The sequence below is a fragment of the Mauremys mutica genome, chromosome 1, assembly GCF_020497125.1.
Source record: "Mauremys mutica isolate MM-2020 ecotype Southern chromosome 1, ASM2049712v1, whole genome shotgun sequence".
Lineage (NCBI taxonomy): Eukaryota > Metazoa > Chordata > Testudines > Geoemydidae > Mauremys > Mauremys mutica.
In genome coordinates this window covers 62,878,466-62,899,454 of record NC_059072.1, presented here as the reverse complement: position 1 = coordinate 62,899,454, position 20,989 = coordinate 62,878,466, and the positions used below count along the sequence as shown (strand labels likewise).

The window sequence follows — 20,989 nt, the reverse complement described above, 5'->3', positions numbered from 1 at the left end:
GGGCTCTAATTTTTTTCTGTGAATGAAAAGCTATTCTAAAAAGTTACAAAGAAAATGGCATGAACATCAAGGTTCTTGTTATGCCTATTAGAAAACAATCAAAACCGCCCAGAAGCCTATAGGGGAAATCGGTAAAATAAACTATCACTGGATAACCAAGAAGGGAAGGGTGAAGTTGTGTATTATTTTGTGAGAAAGAGGAGTGGATCTGACAGAATTAAGCAGCTTCTACAAATCAGATAGGGAATCTGATTATATGGTTTTATATGACGCTGACTAGCTTATCTTGTTTTTCTGTTAGTTTCAGTGGTAACCTGCCTTGATCTAATGAAACAGAACTGGACCTACACAAGGACAAAACTAATAGGCCTGTTAGCACACAGTGTCCAAAGTGAAAAGCTAACACTTGAGGAATATATTTCTAAAGTGAACATAGTATGTGTTGTGTTTCATTTCATAAGACCCTCCTTCCAAACTCTGAACTCCAAACCTCCCCACCCTGCTTTTCTTTGAGTTGGGATAATTAAAACAATGTAAAGAGAATAATCTAAAGTTCAGTTTGGAAAACTTCTCATCTTGTCTATAGATACAAAATGATGACATCACTATATTATAGAGCAAACTTAATCTGGATACAAAAATTCCCGGAATTATGAAAAAATGGATTCAAGTTACTAGAGCTGATTGGGAGGAAGAGAGTTGGAAAATCTGGGCTAAAATAAGGTCCATCTTTATATGCATAATTCAAAATATATTGTAAATTTAACAATTTGTAATATGTTTGGTTAAGTGAGGGCGACTCTCTAATGACAAGTCATGACAACTTTACTGATGCATGTTTTGAGACTAACAATTAAAATAGGTAGTCTTAATAAAAAGGGAAATGTTCATATTTCTGAGGAGTTTTAGGGATCGCATTTGCCGAAAATGACACTTATCAAATTAGAGCTCTGCTAAGAATGAACTTCAACTAGTCTTACCTCTACATTAGCTTTTTGCTGGTTCGAAAGCAAGGAAAGCTGTAATGAGACATTTCAAAATGTTATCTCTCATCAAAAATGATTTTTCACTTTCTAATAGCTATAGCAATGACTGTGTTTTTCTTTGTAACACCCGATACTGCTTGCAAGCATATTTTTCAGAGAACACAAAATTTCATCTCATGTCTCCAAAATTCTACGAACAACTGTACATAAGCAGTATGTCCACAAACCAATAAACCAGAGCTACTATGTGTTAAACACCAAGCTATGAAGTATTTTTATAACAAGTAAACTCCTTAAGAAACCTAACATGCAAAGTAAATGTTCTTAAGAAGTTAAGAGAAAATAAGTTGCCATGTATATTTTTTTAAATTACCTGTTTCAAGATATGAAGGTAATCGTAACAAAACCCAATAATATTAGATGAGATGTCATCATCTTCATGAATTAGCAGCTGCAACATTAGGGCCACTTTCGCTTCAATAGCTTGCAGGGTGTCTTGAGCACTCTTCATATCTCCACTCTTTACCAGTTTAGTCCAGCTAGTTATCAACGCTTGCCCCATTCCATTGACCAGTTTAGAAAATCTGGCTAGAAAATCCACATCATCTTCCTGTAGGAAGAATAGGGATCTGATTAGAAATAGCAGCAAAGACTCAAAGCTCCAACTCCCCAAAGTGGTATAGATTCATGGGCAATGCTATGCATTGTCTCTATAGGTACATAGTGCCATGTAAGGAAGTAGCATATGTGTCTCCTAAATTGGCACAGTGGTTGCCTGGTTTGTTCTTTCCCTGATGGAATGGGGAGACAAAGATTAAAACAATGCAAAAAAATATATATATTCACGACTATTGAGCGTCACATTATTATAACAATTAATTTCTTCTCCCATGTTAGTCTCCCTATCACTTCTACCTCAAAATGAAAAGTGATCTTATTTATACATTCACTCCCCTGAAATCTGTATGATTTTAAGTACACAAGCCCAAGTGATTTATATGGGAAAAGTTCATACCCAAAAGTAATAAATAGCTGGCAGATCATTTAAAAAAAAACAACAACACACTATGATGAACTCTTCTCTTCCGAAGATAAACAGACATGTTTCTGTATTTTCAGAATCAACCCACTTCAAGTAAAATTGCTAGAAGACCTTGAGAAAGGAATGTGTTTATTGTCACCCTTCATTACAGATATGAACTGTTTTACATATGTATAAAGCCATTCATTCTAAAGCACACTATAAATTACACACTGGATCAGGGTAGAGTAGTAGAGATCCTCTTTAGAGCAAGTGAGAGAAGGTTTGCATATTGGAGTCTTCCCCTTCACCCTTGCAGCAGCCTGGAGGCTCTTGCAGCAGTTCCCAAACTGTGGGTTGTGACCCCAAATGAGGTCCCAGGTCCAACAAGCCAGAATCAGCCAGTGAGATGCCATCTGCCCCCAAATGTGTCCAAACGTGCTCCACGAACGCCATACCAGAAGGCCACCATTTGATCTACAAAACGGCAGCCTCTGCACAGCATGACCTCGCACATACAGTGCATGTAAGGCCATGTTGTGCAGAGGCCACCATTTTGTAAAATCGCAGTCTCCCTGACACAGTGTTTGTGGAACACAGGGGTGACCAACCTGTGGCTCTGGAGCCACATGCGGCTCTTCAGAAGTTAATATGTGGCTCCTTGTATAGGCACCGACTCCGGGACTAGAGCTACAGGCGCCAACTTTCCAATGTGCCGGGGGGTGCTCACTGCTCAATCCCCTGCTCTACCCCAGGCCCTGCCCCCACTCCACCCCTTCCTGCCCCCTCTCCTGAGCCTACTATGCCCTCACTCCTCCCCCTCACCCCACAGCGCCTCCTGCACGCCATGAAACAGCTGCTCAGGAAGTGTGGGGAGAGAGGAGGAGGCACTGATCGGCGGGGCTGCTGGTGGACGGGAGGCACTGGGAGAGGGGGGAGTGGATGGGGGGCTGCTGACGTATTACTGTGGCTTTTTGGCAATGTACATTGGTAAATTCCGGCTTCTTCTCAGGTTCAGGTTAGCTACTCCTGCTGGAAAAGGTCTGGACACACTGGATTTGCAAATACTATTTTGCCATTTGCACCAGCCGGCTGTGCAAGCATCCAGCTTAAAGACTTTAATCCAGAAGATCCTTATCTGTGGGCAGCAGACTTATTAACAGAGTACCCTCTGTGCTTCAGTTGGTAGGTATCTGTGCTAGCCTTTTCCGAGATGGGAATCTGCAGCGGCTTGCAAACTCCTTAATGCAGGGCCCATATCTTCTTTTATGCCACTTTGAGTATCCTGCTGGAACTCAGTAAAGAATCATTAAAAGTCACTTGTCTCTGTGCTGCCCTACTATCACCACACAGGGCCTTCCTAAATCCTAGCCTCATTTGTTTAACAGTGAATTCCTCTGATTTGTGATAAGAGGCACAATGGGCTATCTGCTTCAACCTCCAGCAGTAAGTCTAGTGGTAGTTATGAAAAAAAAATCAAGAGTGCAAGACACGTTGTAGGGATATTAAAGAAGGTTTATATTAAACATGGTTTATATGAAAAATGACTTATTGTTAATTGATGCCTTATAACTAAAGGTTTATGTTAAAAGTAAATTTGTGATTCTAACCTGCAAGCCACCAGCTGTGTCTGTGTGAAGCCTGCTCAAAGAAATACTTTGTATAAAACTTGTTAAATATTAATTAACTCTAAGTAAGCCAAAACAGTAGCTGTTATAGTGTATAAATAGAGACCCCCACCCTCTAAGTTTTCATCTCACTTTATCTTTGATTGTTAAAAGACAGGGAGTCTCACATAAATTGGTAACACCCCAAAAGGTAAAGAGACAGTGAAATAGATGTAATTAAGATAGAGAATGTATGTGAATGAATGGTTAGGGAGTTACCAGCCTGAAGAATTCAGTGTCGGCTGAAGAAGGTGTCAAGTGGGATCAACCAGATGACCCCCGGAGGCAGGGCCGGCTCCAGACCCCAGCGCGGCAAGCACGCGCGTGGGGCGGCCCTTTCCCAGGGGGGCGGCAGGCTGGGCCGCCGGACCTGCCGCAGTCATGCCTGCGGGAGGTCCACCAGAGCCCCGGGACGACCGGACCTGCCGCAGGCATGACTGCGGAGGGGGCGCTCGTCCCGCGGCTCGGCTGGACCTCCCGCAGGCATGCCTGTGGCAGCTCAAGCGAAGCCGCCGGACCTGCGAACCGTCCGCAGCTGCGGGAGGTCCAGCTGAGCCGCGCGACCAGCGGACCCTCTGCAGTCATGCCCGCGGGAGGTCCGCTGCTCCCGCGGCTCCGGGGCGCCTCCCGCGCATGACTGCTTGGGGCGGCCAAAAAGGTAAAGCCGCCCCTGCCCAGAGGGCAAACTGGAATCCACCCACCACACCTCAAAGTAAGGAAAAACAAAACATCTAATAACATGGAGCCAGCCATCTGCTGATTGATTTAGCAACAGCAGAATGAAGCAACTCCTATGAACTAACATAGGGAAAAATCCCTATAAAACTGGACTCTAAAGAATAAGGACTTTGAGTCTATGGTTCTGCTGCCAGCCTCCAGGAGCATCAGATGCATCTGACACAGACTCGGCTCCACTCTTGTGTACAGGATACCTAGCCAGTATTCTGTCACAAGCAACATCTAGGCTGGTAACTATAACATCTATACAGAACCTGAATGAATGAATATGAGAGAGAGAGAGAGAGAGAGAGAGTGTGTGTGTGTAAGGAATAAGTAGTGATAGAAATAAGTAGTAAAACAACGTTGTTTACTGTTGTCTTTTGTTTTGTTATGGTATTTACAATAAATGTGGCATCTTTGCCTTATCCCTCTTAATAAGATCCTGCTGGTTTTTATTATATTGGTATAACAACGTGCTTGCAAATATGACAAGGCTTTCTTTGAGTATGGTTTCTCCAGTGTTCGTCAAGAATGAAGAAAGGTCAAAACGGCTGTTATGTCACATAGTGTTAACTAGTGAAAGCAAGAAGCCTAATAAACTTCAATGACACTTGGAAATCCTTCACAAGGAACACATAGGAAAACCAAGGTAGTTTTCCAGCGCTGAAAAGAAGAACTTTTGCATCAATAAGTGCAATTCAAGAGAGCCATGTCCGTCTCTGACCATGCTCAAAAAGGCATCATTTGAGGTGAGTTACCACATCACATAGGCCAAGAAGCCTCACACAATCGGAGAGACTTGGATCTGGCAGCTGCAAATGGATATAGTGAAAATGTGTGGAGAAAGTGAGGCAAACAAGCAAAGCCAGATCAGTCTTCAACATCTCAGTGAAGCGAAGGATTGAGATGATAGCAGATCAGGGAAAACATCTGAAAAAACACGTTTTTGCTCTTCAGGTTGATGTGAGCACGGAGGGTCACGATGCAGAAAAGCCAAGAAATGTGAAATGCACATGGGAAGGTGCAATTCTCAAAAACATTCTGTTCTGGGCCTCCATCTTCCCAGACATGAGATGGCACACTGAATGCTTGATGTGTTACATGCAAGACAAAGATATCGTATGTGATTGCATGATGTGCTTTTGCACAGACGGAGCTCCATCTATAGCAGGCCACAAAGCACGTCTGAGTGCACAGGTAAAGAAAGTTGCTCTGTCTAATGTGTGGACTCATGGCATGATTCAAAGAGAACAAAAGGCATCTAAACCTTTGAGTCCAGAGCTAAGTGAAGTTTTGCAGCAGGTCTCGTCTATTGTAAAAGACAAGTTGGCCTCTTCACACATGCCTTTTTGTAAAACTATGTGAAGACATGGGTCTGATCACAATGTGATGTTCCACACTGAAGCTCATTGGCTCTTGAGAGGAAAAGTACTGGGATGATTTTTTCAACTGAGACCAGCTGCATGCCTATGCAATGGACAACAAAGAATGAATTCACTGAATTTTCTATGTGACCAAAGGAAGATGTGCCTTCTTGCCTATTTCACAGACACATTTGAGAAACTGAACAAATTGAATACAGGTCTGCAAGGAAAGCTCACATCCTTTACCTTAGTGATCGAAGCAAAGGATTCATGAAAACAATTGTTTTTCAGAAGAATAATCTTTTGAAGACAAACTATGAATCCTTTCCACAGCTTTGCAAGTTCTTGGCTGACAACAAAATTACTGAGCCTCCCACACTGGTGATGGTTGAGCTGAGCATCTCATCAGATGGAGGAACAGCTTGCATCCAAATTACTTGGATTCCTTGGTCACTAGGTTGCTATCTGGGGTCACAGAAAACAGTAAGTCTCAAAATAGGGTTATGGAGATAAAAAATTTGAGAACCCCTGTTCTAGAGTCTAGTGTATGAGGAATAGAAAGCAGGAATGCTCCTTCTGCCTTCAAGAAGCCAGGGAGGAATAATGCGTAGGCTTCCAATTTATCAGACACTTACAAACTGGAGCTCAATGACAGCAACCTGAGCAGGAATTGCAGCATCTTCTCCTCTCTCTATAGCTGGGTGAGGGAGGTTGGGTTCTCATCTAAGCATTGGTCTGACAAAAGGGAGCATATCTTTTGCTATTAAGTTTATTTCTCTGGCTATTAAGCATCTGGTAACATTTTCAAACCCTATGTGAGAGGAAATAGGCACATGTGACATGATCAATTAGAAGAGTACAGAATGGGGGGATGGGGGGATTGAGGAGGAGGAGAAAAAATAAATAAATAAGGGGAGGCAGGGAGATCAATGTTAGAGTCAGAGTTCAAAGCCAGAAGGGATCACTATATCATCCAGTCTGACTTCCCTGTACATCACAGGACAGCAACGCCACCATGCACCCACACATTAAACCCTGCAACTGAAATGAGACTAAAGTATTACAGCCCACAAGAGACTAGACTTATGTGCCACAGGTAGAGAATAGGAGGAACCAAGGTGCACCAGGGCTCGAGGCCCCTACAATGGCAGGGAAGTGATTGAGGTATACTCACATAATTCCAGCAAATGACCTATACCCATATGCTGCAGAAAAAGGCAAACACCCCTTAATAGTCACTTCCCAATCCCCACATGATCAGTTAGACCCTGAGCATGTGAGCAAGAACCAGCCAGTCAAGCACCTGAGAGAATGCTTGGTGCCTGTAAGCATATAGGCAGGTATGGCTCTCCTTCGCGGTCAGTCTCTGAGGGAGGCCATGCCCCTTTGCAGACATGCTCCTGAAACAACAAAGTAAAGGGGAGAAGTCCCCTGTCTCTGGCTCCAACCCTTAGGCAAGATAGAGCCACAAATAGTTCAGGGGCCCAGGCCCTCAGGCAGGGTGGGGCACCAAACAAAGAACCTAAGGTGCCAGCAGGGGTTGAACGCCAGCAAATAGTCTACAGTCCTAGCAGGTCTCTTGGCCTGAGGTGGGGAAGCTGCCAGCCCAAAGGTGGGGTAGCAGAGGGTAGGGGGACGCAGACCCACCTGACTCCGCCACATCGCAGCCCAGGGCCCTAATAGTGGCAGAGTGGTCTTCCACTGGGTCAGCGGGGATTCGCCCACAACATGCTGCCCTAGACGGCTGCCCCTGGGCCACTTCCTCCCATCAGGGTGTACCTGAACCCCGGATCATCCTCCATCTCCCCGGGGTATACTGCCAGTGGCAATCTAAGCAGCTCCTCAGCATTGGGCGTGCCTGGCAGTTCGGGTATCTGGGATGTGTCCTCGGCACAGCAGAAGTCTTGCACAGGTTCCGGCTCTCCCTTGGTGGCTCCTGCTTATCTGAGCTGCAGGGCCCACCTCTTGCACTTCCTGTTCCTGGTACCACCCTTCCGCTTTTAGCCTAGGTCTTCCTGATTCTGCCCACCAGAGGGCATCTGGCACTCACCCCCCACAATCTCCCATCTCTAGTCATGGCCATACTCAATGCTTCAGAGGAAGATGGTAAAAAACCCTCCCAGAATACACTGAAGCAAAAATATCCCTTCTGGACCCCTGCTGGAAACCCCAAGGCATGAGCTTTAGAAACATAAGACAAACCAGAAGTGAGCCCCAGGGCTGTTGAGCCCTGTCCCCTACCATCACAAACAACCCCAACAAAACTATACTCAAATTTGTCCAGCTCTCCCCTAAAAATTGTTTGCCCCCACAACTCCTCTTGGGAAACTGGTCCAGAACCTCACCCCTCTGATGGTTAGAAACCTTCCAATTTCCAGCCTGAATTTGTTTATGGCCAGTTGATATTAATTTGTTTTTGTCCTTACCTTAAATAGCTCTTCACCCTCCCTGGAACTTACCCCCTAATGTATTTCGAGAGATCAGCCATATCCCTCTCAGCCTTCTTTTTGTTAGGCTAAAGAAGCCAAACTCATCGAGTCCCCTCAGAAGATAGGCCCTCTTTTCCCCTCATCATCAAATCTTATTTATGTGGCTGTGTGACTTACTCATCTCCAAAATATCAATTTACTAACCTGATCAATACTGAAGAGACCAGCAGACTGTAACACTTGACACAAAGATTCTACCAGTTTTGTTTTATCAATTGGGTCCATTCCCTTATTTACAATTTCAAACAAACAGTCACATGCTTCCTCCCGAAGAACTTCTACAGACATGTGACTTAGCAGCATATTTATAAACCTAGAAAGGTGAAAACAAGTTAATATATAGACACACTACATCACCACATGTGTATGTGAAATCATATAATTTGCATGTTTTCTTACTTACAATGTGGTTTCACTTTAAATTAATTTAAAAGCCTATATAGTGCATGTGGTTTGTAGATCTAGACAATAATGTGTGTCATTTACAGACATAGTAGTCAGACCCATCTAACACTATGGCTTACGTTGCTCTGTGCAATCTCTCTCCACTGCTGAGAAATCAGCAAGTATTAAAGTTACTTAGAACAAGTTTGGGTGGCACTATTTTTTGTATTTCTAGAACAGATTTTTGACATAGGTTATTGTAAGAATCATGTTACCATGCTGGTGACAGGACTGCATACAAAAATACTATCAGAAAGGCTAAGATTTCTAATGAAAAAAAAATAAACAAAACAAAACACACCTTACCTTTCATTGGCTATCAGGCTCAAATCTATCCAGGAGACATAAGCTCCAACTACTTCAAGGCACTGGCATGTCAACTCTGCATTAGTATATTGATAATTTTGTAAGATTTGGTACCACGACTCCACAAGGCTTGGAATGCACTGTTCTCTCATGGTGTCTTTTAATAAGGTATTTCTACGAGCCTCCTATAAATACAGCAAAAGCACATGTTCATCTTTTTATAGATTAGTGGCTTTTGCACATTCACTATCAAATGTAGACACTTGGAACAGTTCATGTCCTTGAAAAGTGCAAATATTCATAATCCACATTTATGTTTTCCTTATTTTGTTTCCTACTGCTTATTAACTGTAAAAGCTTATTCAAAAGTTGGGGGAAAACTGCACCTACTTTTCCTGTCTGCTTGCAAAACCAATACATTGTGTTTTATTTCCTTTCCCCTTCCTTCCATACAATAATTCAAAAAACAATTTCCAGTCAGCAATTTCGTTTTCTGAAAAGACACTTATAAATGCCAAAAAGGGAAGTAGAAAGACTTCCAAATCCTTTTTTAAAAAACATATGAAGACTTATAAGTGATGCCTCATCAGAAACTGGAACATTTTAAAAATTAACCAATTTAAAAATCATCAAGTAGACAACAGTCCATCAGATTTCCCACACGACAAGCAAAATGCTGCTGTTACAGGGTCACAAATATTACAGTTTGTTTAAATTCAAACACATTGTTTTAATTGAAATTTAAGAACTCATGAAAAAAAGGTTTTTATAAAGTTTTATACACACAACTGTTGAATGTAAACTACCCTGTAATTCTTTTAAGGCAGAATCTTCCTGGTGAAGAACAGAATCCCTTTTGCTGCAAATAAGATGAACAGTCCTTAAGCCCCAAACAATATTAATACTATACAACATAGAAAACGACATAACTTGCCTCTGATGTATGAACTACATCCCGATCTACCAGCTCAGCATCAACAGCCATAAGGATTCTGAGGTACAGATCTACTCCTTGAGGGTTAAGGTCTACTACAGACAAAATATCAAAAAAAAACTTGGGCCATTTTGTGAGATATTCAGTGACAAACAGCAATGCAAAGACTTGTGCTGCTTTGTTGCGAATAAAAGTCTTCTCTGGTTGGGGATTCAGCATCTGGGAGAAATAGAATATTTTCTTTATATTTATTTTATACATTAAAAGAGAATAACTGACTGATTTGGTTGTCCCCTGTACGTAACCAATGCAAACACCATCTCCCATTTCACTGTCATGCAGGTTATGTGAAATACAACAAGCATGCAAAAAAACTTCACCTCTCCCCCGCCCCCATCTTATATTTTAAAGATTATTAATGCTTTTGAAAAAGATTCAGTTTCAAGACAATTTAGGTGACAATATTCTTCCTATATGATATGGACAAAGGTGCTCTGTGCAGTCGAGAAAAGGAAATCATGTAATTTTTAGCAGCAAAGACTAATGGCTATCTTGATGGTTTGTAAAAAAAAAGCTTTACAAATACAAAAAACACTTGGTTCTCAGCTTTTGCTTTGTCACCCCAATTGGCTGCTGTTTTTGAAGGTGATGAGAAGCTGCTCCCACTTCTCCTTTATTCAGAGAATGAACTAGGCAGGCACCCAATTCCCCCATCCTTCTGTTACTATACATTTTTCTCCTCATCTCCCTTCACAAGCTCCTTACTCACGTAGCAGCCTTCTGCAAAGGGAAACTAACAACTAACTAGGTACACTGACCCATATTAGCAGACTTCAAGAAAGCTACTAGCATGCTACTGGATGCCACTGACTAGCATTTCACTTGCTATAACTAATTCGAGAGAGTGCAAGAGGTGAGCAAAATGAACACTAACTAATAAATGTGTATCAACTGCTTTAAGGTGGAACTATGCCCAGTCTACAATGAAGAGAAGGTAGAATCAGAAAGGTGGAATATCTCCTCAAAAGAGGAAAGACGAGTGATCCTGCCATTTACACAAGTCTAACTTCAATCTCTAATAAAATAATAAGAGTCTAATACACCATGATGCAACTGCACCTTCTTTCAGGAGTTCAGTGAAGAGCAGCAAAAGTGGAGAGATTTAATTAGGAGTTAAAATATTTAGAGTTTGGCTAAGTGATGACTAAGATGGGTTCTATGTAGGCATTTATATCCTGCCTATCACTGTGGTATTGGATAACAGTTTACAAAAAGTTACGTGTATCAAGAAGGGAGAGAGAATTTAGTGCAGAACCAAAGGGACGTAATTGGGAGTGCAGTTAAGGAAACATTCAAAAGACTGCTTGGCAGTGATCTATTTGACCATGGCAGAGTATCCCCAGGAAAATTCTGGAAATTGTCTTGCTTGACATTTAAAGCTATACTGCACAAACTACTACTCAATATACCAGAGATGTATCGTGCATTGTCAAACAGATGGACTAAGTAATCTTTTTTGTCTCTACGATATATGATTTTTTCCCCACCCTCCCAGTATCCAGAAATTAGGGCTGATGGACAGGAGTCTCCAAAAGAGGAAGAAGGGTGCTCCCAACTTCAGGCAATGAGAGAAGAGGAGAAGTTGAGTTATATCCCTAAAAAGGAAATCTTTAATCACAGAATATCAGGGTTGGAAGGGACCTCAGGAGGTCATCTAGTCCAATCTCCTGCTCAAAGCAGGACAAGTCCCCAACTAAATCATCCCAGCCAGGGCTGTGTCAAGTCTGACTTTAAAAACCTCTAATGAAGGAGATTCCACCACCTCCCTAGATAACCCATTCCAGTGCTTCACCACCCTCCTGGTGAAAAAGTTTTTCCCAATATACAACCTAAACCTCCCCCACTGCAACTTGAGACCATTACTCCTTGCTCTGTCATCTGCTATCACTGAGAACAGTCTAGATCCATCCTCTTTGGAACCCCCTTTCAGGTAGTTGAAAGCAGCTATCAAATCCCCCCTCATTCTTCTCTTCTGCAGGCTAAATAATTCCAGTTCCCTCAACCTCTCCTCACAAGTCATGTGCTCCAGCCCCCTAATCATTTTTGTTGCCCTCCGCTGGACTCTTTCCAATTTTTCCACCTCCTTCTTGTAGTGTGGGGCCCAAAACTGGACACAGGACTCCAGATGAGGCCTCACCAATGTCGAATAGAGGGGAATGATCACATCCCTCATTCTGCTGGCAATGCCCCTCCTTATTCAGCCCAAAATGTCATTAGCCTTCTTGGCAACAAGGGCACACTGACTCATATCCAGCTTCTCGTCCACTGTAACCCCTAGATCTTTTTCTGCAGAACTGCTGCCTAGTCATTCGGTCCCTAGTCTGTAGCAGTGCATAAGATTCTTCCGTCCTAAGTGCAGGACTCTGCACTTGTTGAACCTCATCAGGTTTCTTTTGGCCCAATCCTCTAAATTTGTCTAGGTCCCTCTGTATCCTATCCCTACACTCCAGCGTATTACCACTCCTCACAGTTTAGTGTCATCTGCAAACTTGCTGAGGGTGCAATCCACACCATCCTCCAGATCATTAATGAAGATACTGAACAAAACCGGCCCCAGGACTAACCCTTGGGGCACTCCGATACTGGCTGTCAACTAGACGTGGAGCCATTGATCACTGCCCATTGAGCCCGACGATCTAGCCAGCTTTCTATTCACCTTATAGTCCATTCATCCAGCCCATACTTCTTTAACTTGCTGGCAAGAATACCACAGGAGACCGTATCAAAAGCTTTGCTAGAGTCAAGGAATAACACATCTACTGCTTTCCCCTCATCCACAGAGCCAGTTATCTCCTCATAGAAGGCAACTAGGTTAATCAGGCATGACTTGCCCTTGGTGAATCCATGCTGACTGTTCCTGATCACCTTCCTCTCCTCCAAGTGCTTCAAAATTGATTCCCTGAGGACCTGCTCCATGATTTTCCCAGGGACTGAGGTGAGGCTGACTGGCCTGTAGTTCCCTGGATCCTCCTCCTTCCCTTTTTTAAAGATGGGCACTACATTAGTCTTTTTCCAGTCATCCGGGATCTCCTCTGATCACCATGAGTTTTCAAAGATAATGGCCAATGGCTTTGCAATCACATCTGCCAACTCCTTTAGCACCCTTGGATACAGTGCATCCGGTCCCATGGACTTGTGCTCATTCAGCTTTTCTAAATAGTCCCAAACCACTTCTTTCTCCACAGAGGGCTGGTCACCTCCTCCCCATGCTGTGCTACCCAGTGCAGTAGTCTAGGAGCTGACCTTGTTCGTGAAGATGGAGGCAAAAAAAAACATTGAGTACTTTAGCTTTTTCCATATCCTCTGTCACTAGGTTGCCTCCCTCATTCAGTAAGGGGCCCACATTTTCCTTGACTTTCTTCTTGTTGCTAACATACCTGAAGAAACCCTTCTTGTTACTCTTAACATCTCTTGCTAGCTGCAACTCCAAGTGTGATTTGGCCTTCCTGATTTCACTCCTGCATGCCTGAGCAATATTTTTATACTCCTCCCTGGTTATTTGTCCAATCTTCCACTTCTTGTAAGCTGTTCTTTTGTGTTTAAGATCAGCAAGGATTTCACTGTTAAGCCTAGCTCGTCGCCTGCCATATTTACTGTTCTTTCTACACATCGGGATGGTTTGTTCCTGCAACCTCAATAAGGATTCTTTACAATACAGCCAGCTCTCCTGGACTCCTCTCCCACTCATTTTATTCTCCCAGGGGATCCTGCCCATCAGTTCCCTGAGAGAGTCAAAGTCTGCTTTTCTGAAGTCCAGGGTTCGTATTCTGCTGCTCTCCTTTCTTTCTTGAGTCAGGATCCTGAACTCCTGCCTCCCAGGTTCCCATCCATTTTTGCTTCCCCTACTAATTCTTCCCTGTTTGTGAGCAGCAGGTCAAGAAGAGCTCTGCCCCTAGTTGGTTCCTCCAGCGCTTGCACCAGGAAATTGTCCCCTACACTTTCCAAAAACTTCCTGAATTGTCTGTGCACCGCTGTATTGTTCTCCCAAAAGAATGCTCCAAAAGAATTGGCACAATTGAGTTCTTAATTGAGGTGTAGGATAGGAATAAAGGCAGAGATGATAAGATTTAAACATTATTTTAAGCACATTTAATTACAAACTTGTTTTCAACACAAATATTTTTTAAAAATGTAAAACCTTAAGAATTATAATGTCCATCATATGTCTGAATACGTTTTTCCATCAGATAGCTTAATTTTTTCAGGGGTACATAGGAAGCAAGCTTTAAACCTTTAATCTGGTACCAGTTAGTAACCCTGAATAAGCCAGCTGTGTATTATTAATTGTGGTAAAAGAAAAAACATTTACCTGAGCTTGTAGCCACGTTACGAGTGTTTCCCTGATTAGCTGCTGTTGGACTTCAGTAAGTTCAGAATATCTGAAACAAAATCATTCAGATCAAAATGATCCTATATTTTATTAGTTTGCTTACTTCTGATTCCACAGATTAAAAAGGCAAAAGCTAAATTACTTAGACATCTGTATTGCCTTCATACGCAGACTGTTCTGTGCAATCTATATAAAATCTTACCACAGAAGGAATTCTCTTAACCGTTTGCATATTAGAGTTCTAAGTCAAAGTTTAAAATACTTTTTAGTAACTTATTTAATGAAAGCCATTCCGCACCATATGAGAATAATTTTACTTGTTTGTGTCAGATTGTGTAGTAGAAAAACTATGGCAATTACACTTCCTCCCAGTCTTCTAATATTACCTTTAAGACGCATAAGAAAAAAGAAGGGGATTGTCTATGCTGACTAGGATTACTATTTTTAATTAAGTTTAAAATTAAAATTAAATTGCATTAGACATTAAAAATTAATTCATTGTCTTAATTGTGGTTATTCCTTAACTGTGAGCAGTTATTACAATATTGTATTTACATCAAAGCCATTAGTTATCCCATTTGACATTAATACTGAAGGACCGAAGGGTAGTTTCAACTACCACTGTCATTGCTCTCGTTACTAAATTCAGTTTTGTCCTGATTAATTCCATATCTTAAAGCAAGTTTTATACAGATCATTATTTTAAAGTTGCAGTATTACAACCAGGCAAGATTCAACCTTTAAAAACTGAGTCACAATCTCCCATAATACAATTTATTAGAGTGGACTTGGCCCTTGCTGGCCACTTCCTAAGCTCCTGCTGCCAAGTTTTGTAGAGAGACTCATCATTATGGGCAGCACATGTAGCAACGTCTATAGTTAAGGTTGTCTGGCCATTAGAAGACCCTGTTTTCAGTTGCTTATAACCTTGCCAAACTTTAATTGTCGGGCTGAAGCTTTCCATCCCGGGTGTCCACTTTAGGCTGATTTTTTAGAAAGTTTCAGCAAAAATGGTTCAGCTGTTTCTAGGAACAATAGTAATGGAAAATGTTATTTTTGCCCATGTTAATGAGTTGTTTGTAATGATTTCTTTTAAAGAAGCTATAGGGCTCTCATCCTTTCAAACAGATACTTGAAATTTGTCAGAGAGGTTACCCTGGTGTCAGGATGTGCCTTTTTCTGTTTCTGCAGGAAAAAAGCTTGAATTTGTCCGAGATATAAGAGTTTGAAAAATCGTTGTTTGCATATACTCACTAAATACCCATTAGAGTTTGGTTGCTAAGGTCTCCAAAAGTTCTGTCTGTACTGAGCATGCTCAAACGCCCTGCAGCTCCTACATGTGACTGGACTGCTCATATGCCATCCCCATATAAATGACCAAGCATGCTCCATCCTGTGGCTGCAAAGTGTTGAGCAGGACATTCCCTGCAAGTGCTGCTCCAGGCCACTATAGCACCAAACACCAGAACAACAGAGAGACAGTCTTACTTGTGTTCTCAATATTCCCACTGCTGGTGCCCACATAGCAAAAGAGAAAGACACAGCCTGACTTCAAATGCAGAGAGTGAGCAATGGAGAGAGAAGCAAAAGAGCACAAGGACTTGGGGAGCAGATATTGCAGGACCAGAAGGTAGAAAGAATGAAGACAACAGTCAGTGGGAGACAGACACCTGGAGGGGCAGCAGATAAGGAGAGGGACAGAGACAGGGGAGTCTACTAGAGAAGTGTCATTCTCTCCTTTCCCCCGCACCAAAACCTGGAATTGAAACCAGGAATTCTGAGTCTTTACATTCCTCTGTTGATATCCAATAGCTGTAAAACCCACTGGCAAAGTGTCTCATCTTCCTTTAGTGCTTGATCCACATACTGAGAATAACACAGCTACCAGTTACTCGGTTAGTTCAAGTGGTAGAGGTCTATGCTGTGGCTCTCAAGGTCCAAACCCTGCTGGCAACCCAAACTGAGGGATCAGTATGGTTCTATGAGATGGAACTTGGTTTTTCTAGGGTGTTGTTTTTTTAATTAGGTTTTTTTAATGTAATTTCCTATGTTAAAAGAAAAACAGTCAAAAGCAAGTTTTCCACAGTACCCCTGCCTCATACAACCAGGGTGGTGTACTAATGAGGCTTTTGTCTGTAGTCCCCCGGCTCATTTGTTGCAGAAACCAGGAGGCATGTTGTGGAGGAGACAGGGGATTGCAGTAAAAAGAGTTTCAGAAAAAAAGGCAAATGAATGCTAATCTGAACAACTGTATTCTATGCCTACCTCTGCCAGAGTTCCTATGTGATGTCAGGCAAGTCATTCAAATGAAGATTTTCAGAGTTGGTCACTAACTTTGTGTTCCTCATTTTCTGGGTGCACAAATTTGCATAAGTGCTGAGTGCTCACAACTGTAACTGAACATGCTTTGGACATGTGTGCTCTAAAAATGCTAAGAACTCTGGAAAACCAGGGCAGTAGTTGGGCATTCAACATTAATGGACATTTTTGGCTTTAAGCAATCTGTGCCTCACTTACTCATTTGTTAAATGGGCATAATACCTATTTTCACAGGAGCACTGTGAAGATAATATTGGGGTGCTTCATAACCATTCATTACTTTATGGAAAGTGCACCACAGAAACATCCAGGAGGACATAATTTTACATTCAGGACAGGATTTGAATGGTGTGCAGTAAATAACAACTGGGGCTACACACTGAATGAAGAGGATAAACACATATATTGAATAACTACTCATTTATTTAATAAGGCCAGGGTCCTGTGAAACAAATAATGTGATCACATAATTAAAGCTTGTATCACAACACATATACACAACAGGGCCAAATTAAGATTGCATAAGCAACCATAAATCTGGCATTTCCTACCTTCTGAATTCTTCACCTTTGCAACCTTAATATGCGGTTGCGGTCTCTCCCCCTCCCCATAATAAAAATAAAATCAAACACATACATAAATAAAAAAATATCAGTTTGAAGCAAAACACCTTCAAAAATAAATATATTTCCCCACTATTTAAGAATAGTTTTACATTTTAAAAAGTAATAACATAAGCCAAACCTACAGTATCTCCAACAGAAACTATCACTTCAAAAGACCAAAAAAAAAACCAGTAGTAAACACAACACATACAGGTATAGTAGAAGTTAATTTATGTAAGTTTAATGGGAAAAGTAGAATTTATATGCCCAAGTGCAGGATTTCTCAATGCAATTAATATACATTGCAGTAAAAAGCCAAAATAACTAACTGAAAAATGGCTAAAAGTTTGAATAACCACGTTTCTACTGTCTACTTTTTTTAAGTAAAAATATTTTGAATGTTACTGATAAAGCTTTTAATTTCTTTGCACAGAATGTGAGTGGGAAAACAATTGTTCTATACACTATTACTATAAGAAGAAAAGCATTTCTCACTTGAATTTAATTTGATGTTCTATAACTTGAAAGCAGAAGAACTTGATGTGATCATCACTGGAATTAGAAGAAGAAAAAAAGTACAATCAACACAATGGAAATATTGCAGCCCATTTCTCCAGGAAAAATATATTCCTGGAACTGTGCAATCAGTTATCGATTCTTGTGATGAAGAACTGCTCTAACTATAGAGAAGAAAATCTGTTCCATCTGCTACAAACATTTCAGAGTACTTGACCAGTCAGGAAAATGAGCACAGTCATTACAAATACACAAACATACAACCAGTTTTGATTTTTTTTTTCCTTTTTAACAACTCATTTGTTATATTGCCTAGTTTATTCAATTGTTATATTTTAACTAAAGCACACAGTCAAGGGGTGCTTTACTTACAGAATTTGATGCAGAATTTAAAGCTTTTTTGTTTTGTTTTATTTTATATTATGCTGCAAAAGGTAAGAGTCTAATTCCAGCTCCTTGCAGCAAAAAATTTTTAAACCCATCACAATGACATCCACTTCAGGCTTCAGCTGAGGCACTATTGAAAGTAATGGTTGGGATGGTTTATAAACAGCAACCACTAGCCTAGCTTCAGCTTTCAATTGTACTTCACCTACTGCTTAATTTCACTTATTACAAAGTGATTTAGAGGAGGAAACAAACAACTATTTTAATAAACAAATTCTGAAAAGTTTGGTGTACCATCACTGTAAGTGACCCATTAAAGGAAAGTTGCAGCTGGCCGTTAAAACTGGAGAAGGGTTGTAATGATAGTCAAGACAACTTTAAAACAAATGACAGTCTGAACACTCCAATACGTTCCACAGTAACAGAAATAATTTGAAACTAAAAATCACCACTGAACATGGGACAATATAGTTCTCATGCCAATACAACTTTTTTTCTTGACAAAAAAATTAAAGACACCACGAACACAGTTTAGTTTTAACTTTTTTTTTTTTAATAAAAAAATCACATTTTTAATCCCAGTAAGGCATTTCAGGGTATAGTACTAAGCTATTCCATCTTGGGCAAAAAAAGACTCTACTCCTCTCATGATACACTATGTACTAGAGGCAGAGCAAACACTCCAATCCCTCTCATGGTTTATTCTTGAGTTACTGAATTTCATGTAATTTACAGTGTAACAAATATTCTCCCAAATGGCAAATACCATGAGAATAATGTCATGCTAAAATCTAAGTTCAAAACTTGCGTTCATACACAAAATTAAACATTGATAGATTACAACTCAAACTGGCCAGGTCATCAACAGGTCTGCTGCAGCAAAAAAGAGAGTATTTCCAGACATGCTTTTTCACTCAAGGTGGTGAGAAATGGGAGTGCTGCAGAAGCAGAATACCAAATACAAAATTAAAATTCGTAAAGTGTTTTGCCCCTTATTATTGCAGACGTTAACTCTTCAACATTTTATGCAGTAGGAAAAAAGTTATTTAGAAGCAAATAATTGCAAAATCATACTTTAAAGTAATGTTAGGGTTCTAAACAAATTTATTTTTTGTACAGTATTTTGAAGTTAAAGAAGAATGGCAATTACAAAAAGCAAGCAAATTTAAAGATGTGATTAACATCCAAAATAGCCAATCCAAGGACATTTAATACAACTTAAAACAACTTTTTCTTTTCTAGTTTCAAAATCCAAACTCTGATGAAATGCCTAGCAAGCTAATGATACTTTAGCCACAGAACCTGGCACTCACCAGCCTACAGTGACAAGTTAAATGCCATTTAATGCAGCTTTTCAAAGTTACTTTATCTATCCCACAAAGTTGTGTCACTCGCAAAGGATTTTTAAGAGTGTAACATATACCACAGGATTTGCTGCATCTTGCCCTCAGTCTAGCAGAATTCAGTGGCATGAGAAAGTCAACTGCACAAAGCATGTTAAGTAATCCCACTGAGCAAGATCTGGCAGTCAGTTTGTGTCTAGACATCAAACAAAAACACCCAACAAGTTTTAAATTAACATGTTGAATGCCCCTCAAACTGGTTAATTGTGGTATATAATTAAGTATTTTGACCATATTTATCTTTACAGATACCCTCTGAAGGATCTTCTTTCGGCCATCTGTTGCTGAAAAATGTCAGTCTATATTTGGCAAATTTAGTCTCAAAATGCCAATTTTTCAGAGTTTGTTTTTAACAAATCATTGCATGCTCTTCTATGCTTCAGACCACTGGAAGTTACTAGAAGTGGTGTTCAGAAGTAGTAAGCCACCATAAGCTATTTCATCATAACCAGATATTTATTAAGCCCTAACTTCAGTTCTGCGAATACATTAATTCATTATTTAAAATCTAAAACAGAGATGTTTAGTTAAAATATATATACATATCTGCTGCTACATACACTAAGGGTGCACTAATAATTTCATAAGAAACAGTATGGCCTATTCTCAGCACACGAGTGGGAGCCAACAACACCTTATTTTAAACCCACTTACCACTGGCTTGCTGAAGCCTTCAATAAGCCTTGGAATTTTTCAAAGTAAAACTCCAAGAAGCTAAAAAGTGAAAATTTTGTTTCTCCAAGTACATAATAATTCAGCATTGTTTGGCTGAATTTGGCACAAAAATCTGTGTATGAAGATTTAATTTCCCTATGAAAACTGCCATTTTGATACATAAAATGGCATTTTCCCCATAAAAAAATGCAGCCTTGATTATAGAAAAGCACGGACACTACTCATTATGTGTATTTTAAAAACTGCCAAATAATTTGAGCCAACTTTAATAAAAAGTCTGCTTTTAGGTGGAAATCTTACACTATGTGTAGCTTCAGCATGGAGCCAGTTATAGGAGAGTTATAAAACGATGACAGAAAGGGTCGGTTACAAAAACACTGTAAAAAACTAGTCATTTGCACACATTAAAACAGATTTATTATAAATCAATCCCATTTATGCAATCTGATTAGCAACAAAAAAGCCACAGAGAAGCACAGCGTTCAGCATACTTTTGAGAAAAACTATTTTTATGGATTTATAGTTAATTACCTGTATATCCTTTGGGCTAATGCTTCTGCACAGACCTGCCAAGCATCTTGGGAGATCTTCAGCTGTTCAAAATAGGCCAATGCCTGCAATTATCCCAAAACATTTGACTAATAATTGCCAAGGACCAGGTAAAGCATGTGTAATTCCAAGAAAGTTCATGATCAAAAGGTAAGGGAGGCATCATTTGATTCATAAAAGCTCCAGAACCATAAATTCCCTTGGGTCACCCTGT

The 20,989-nt window shown here is 40.6% G+C and overlaps 1 protein-coding gene across 2 annotated transcripts in view; it reads right to left on the bottom strand.

Moving 5' to 3' along the window:
* XPOT (exportin for tRNA) overlaps positions 1-20,989 on the bottom strand; it is an 84,127-nt gene that overhangs the window by 39,403 nt on the left and 23,735 nt on the right. For both annotated transcript variants that reach the window (XM_044979142.1, XM_044979149.1), the window contains exons 3-10: positions 20,758-20,840; positions 17,741-17,797; positions 14,301-14,370; positions 9,932-10,150; positions 8,998-9,182; positions 8,392-8,560; positions 1,360-1,596; positions 981-1,019 (exon numbers count right to left, since the gene is read on the bottom strand). In XM_044979142.1, the coding sequence (XP_044835077.1) occupies positions 981-1,019; positions 1,360-1,596; positions 8,392-8,560; positions 8,998-9,182; positions 9,932-10,150; positions 14,301-14,370; positions 17,741-17,797; positions 20,758-20,840 (1,059 nt within the window). The remainder of the gene's footprint in view (positions 1-980; positions 1,020-1,359; positions 1,597-8,391; positions 8,561-8,997; positions 9,183-9,931; positions 10,151-14,300; positions 14,371-17,740; positions 17,798-20,757; positions 20,841-20,989) is intronic.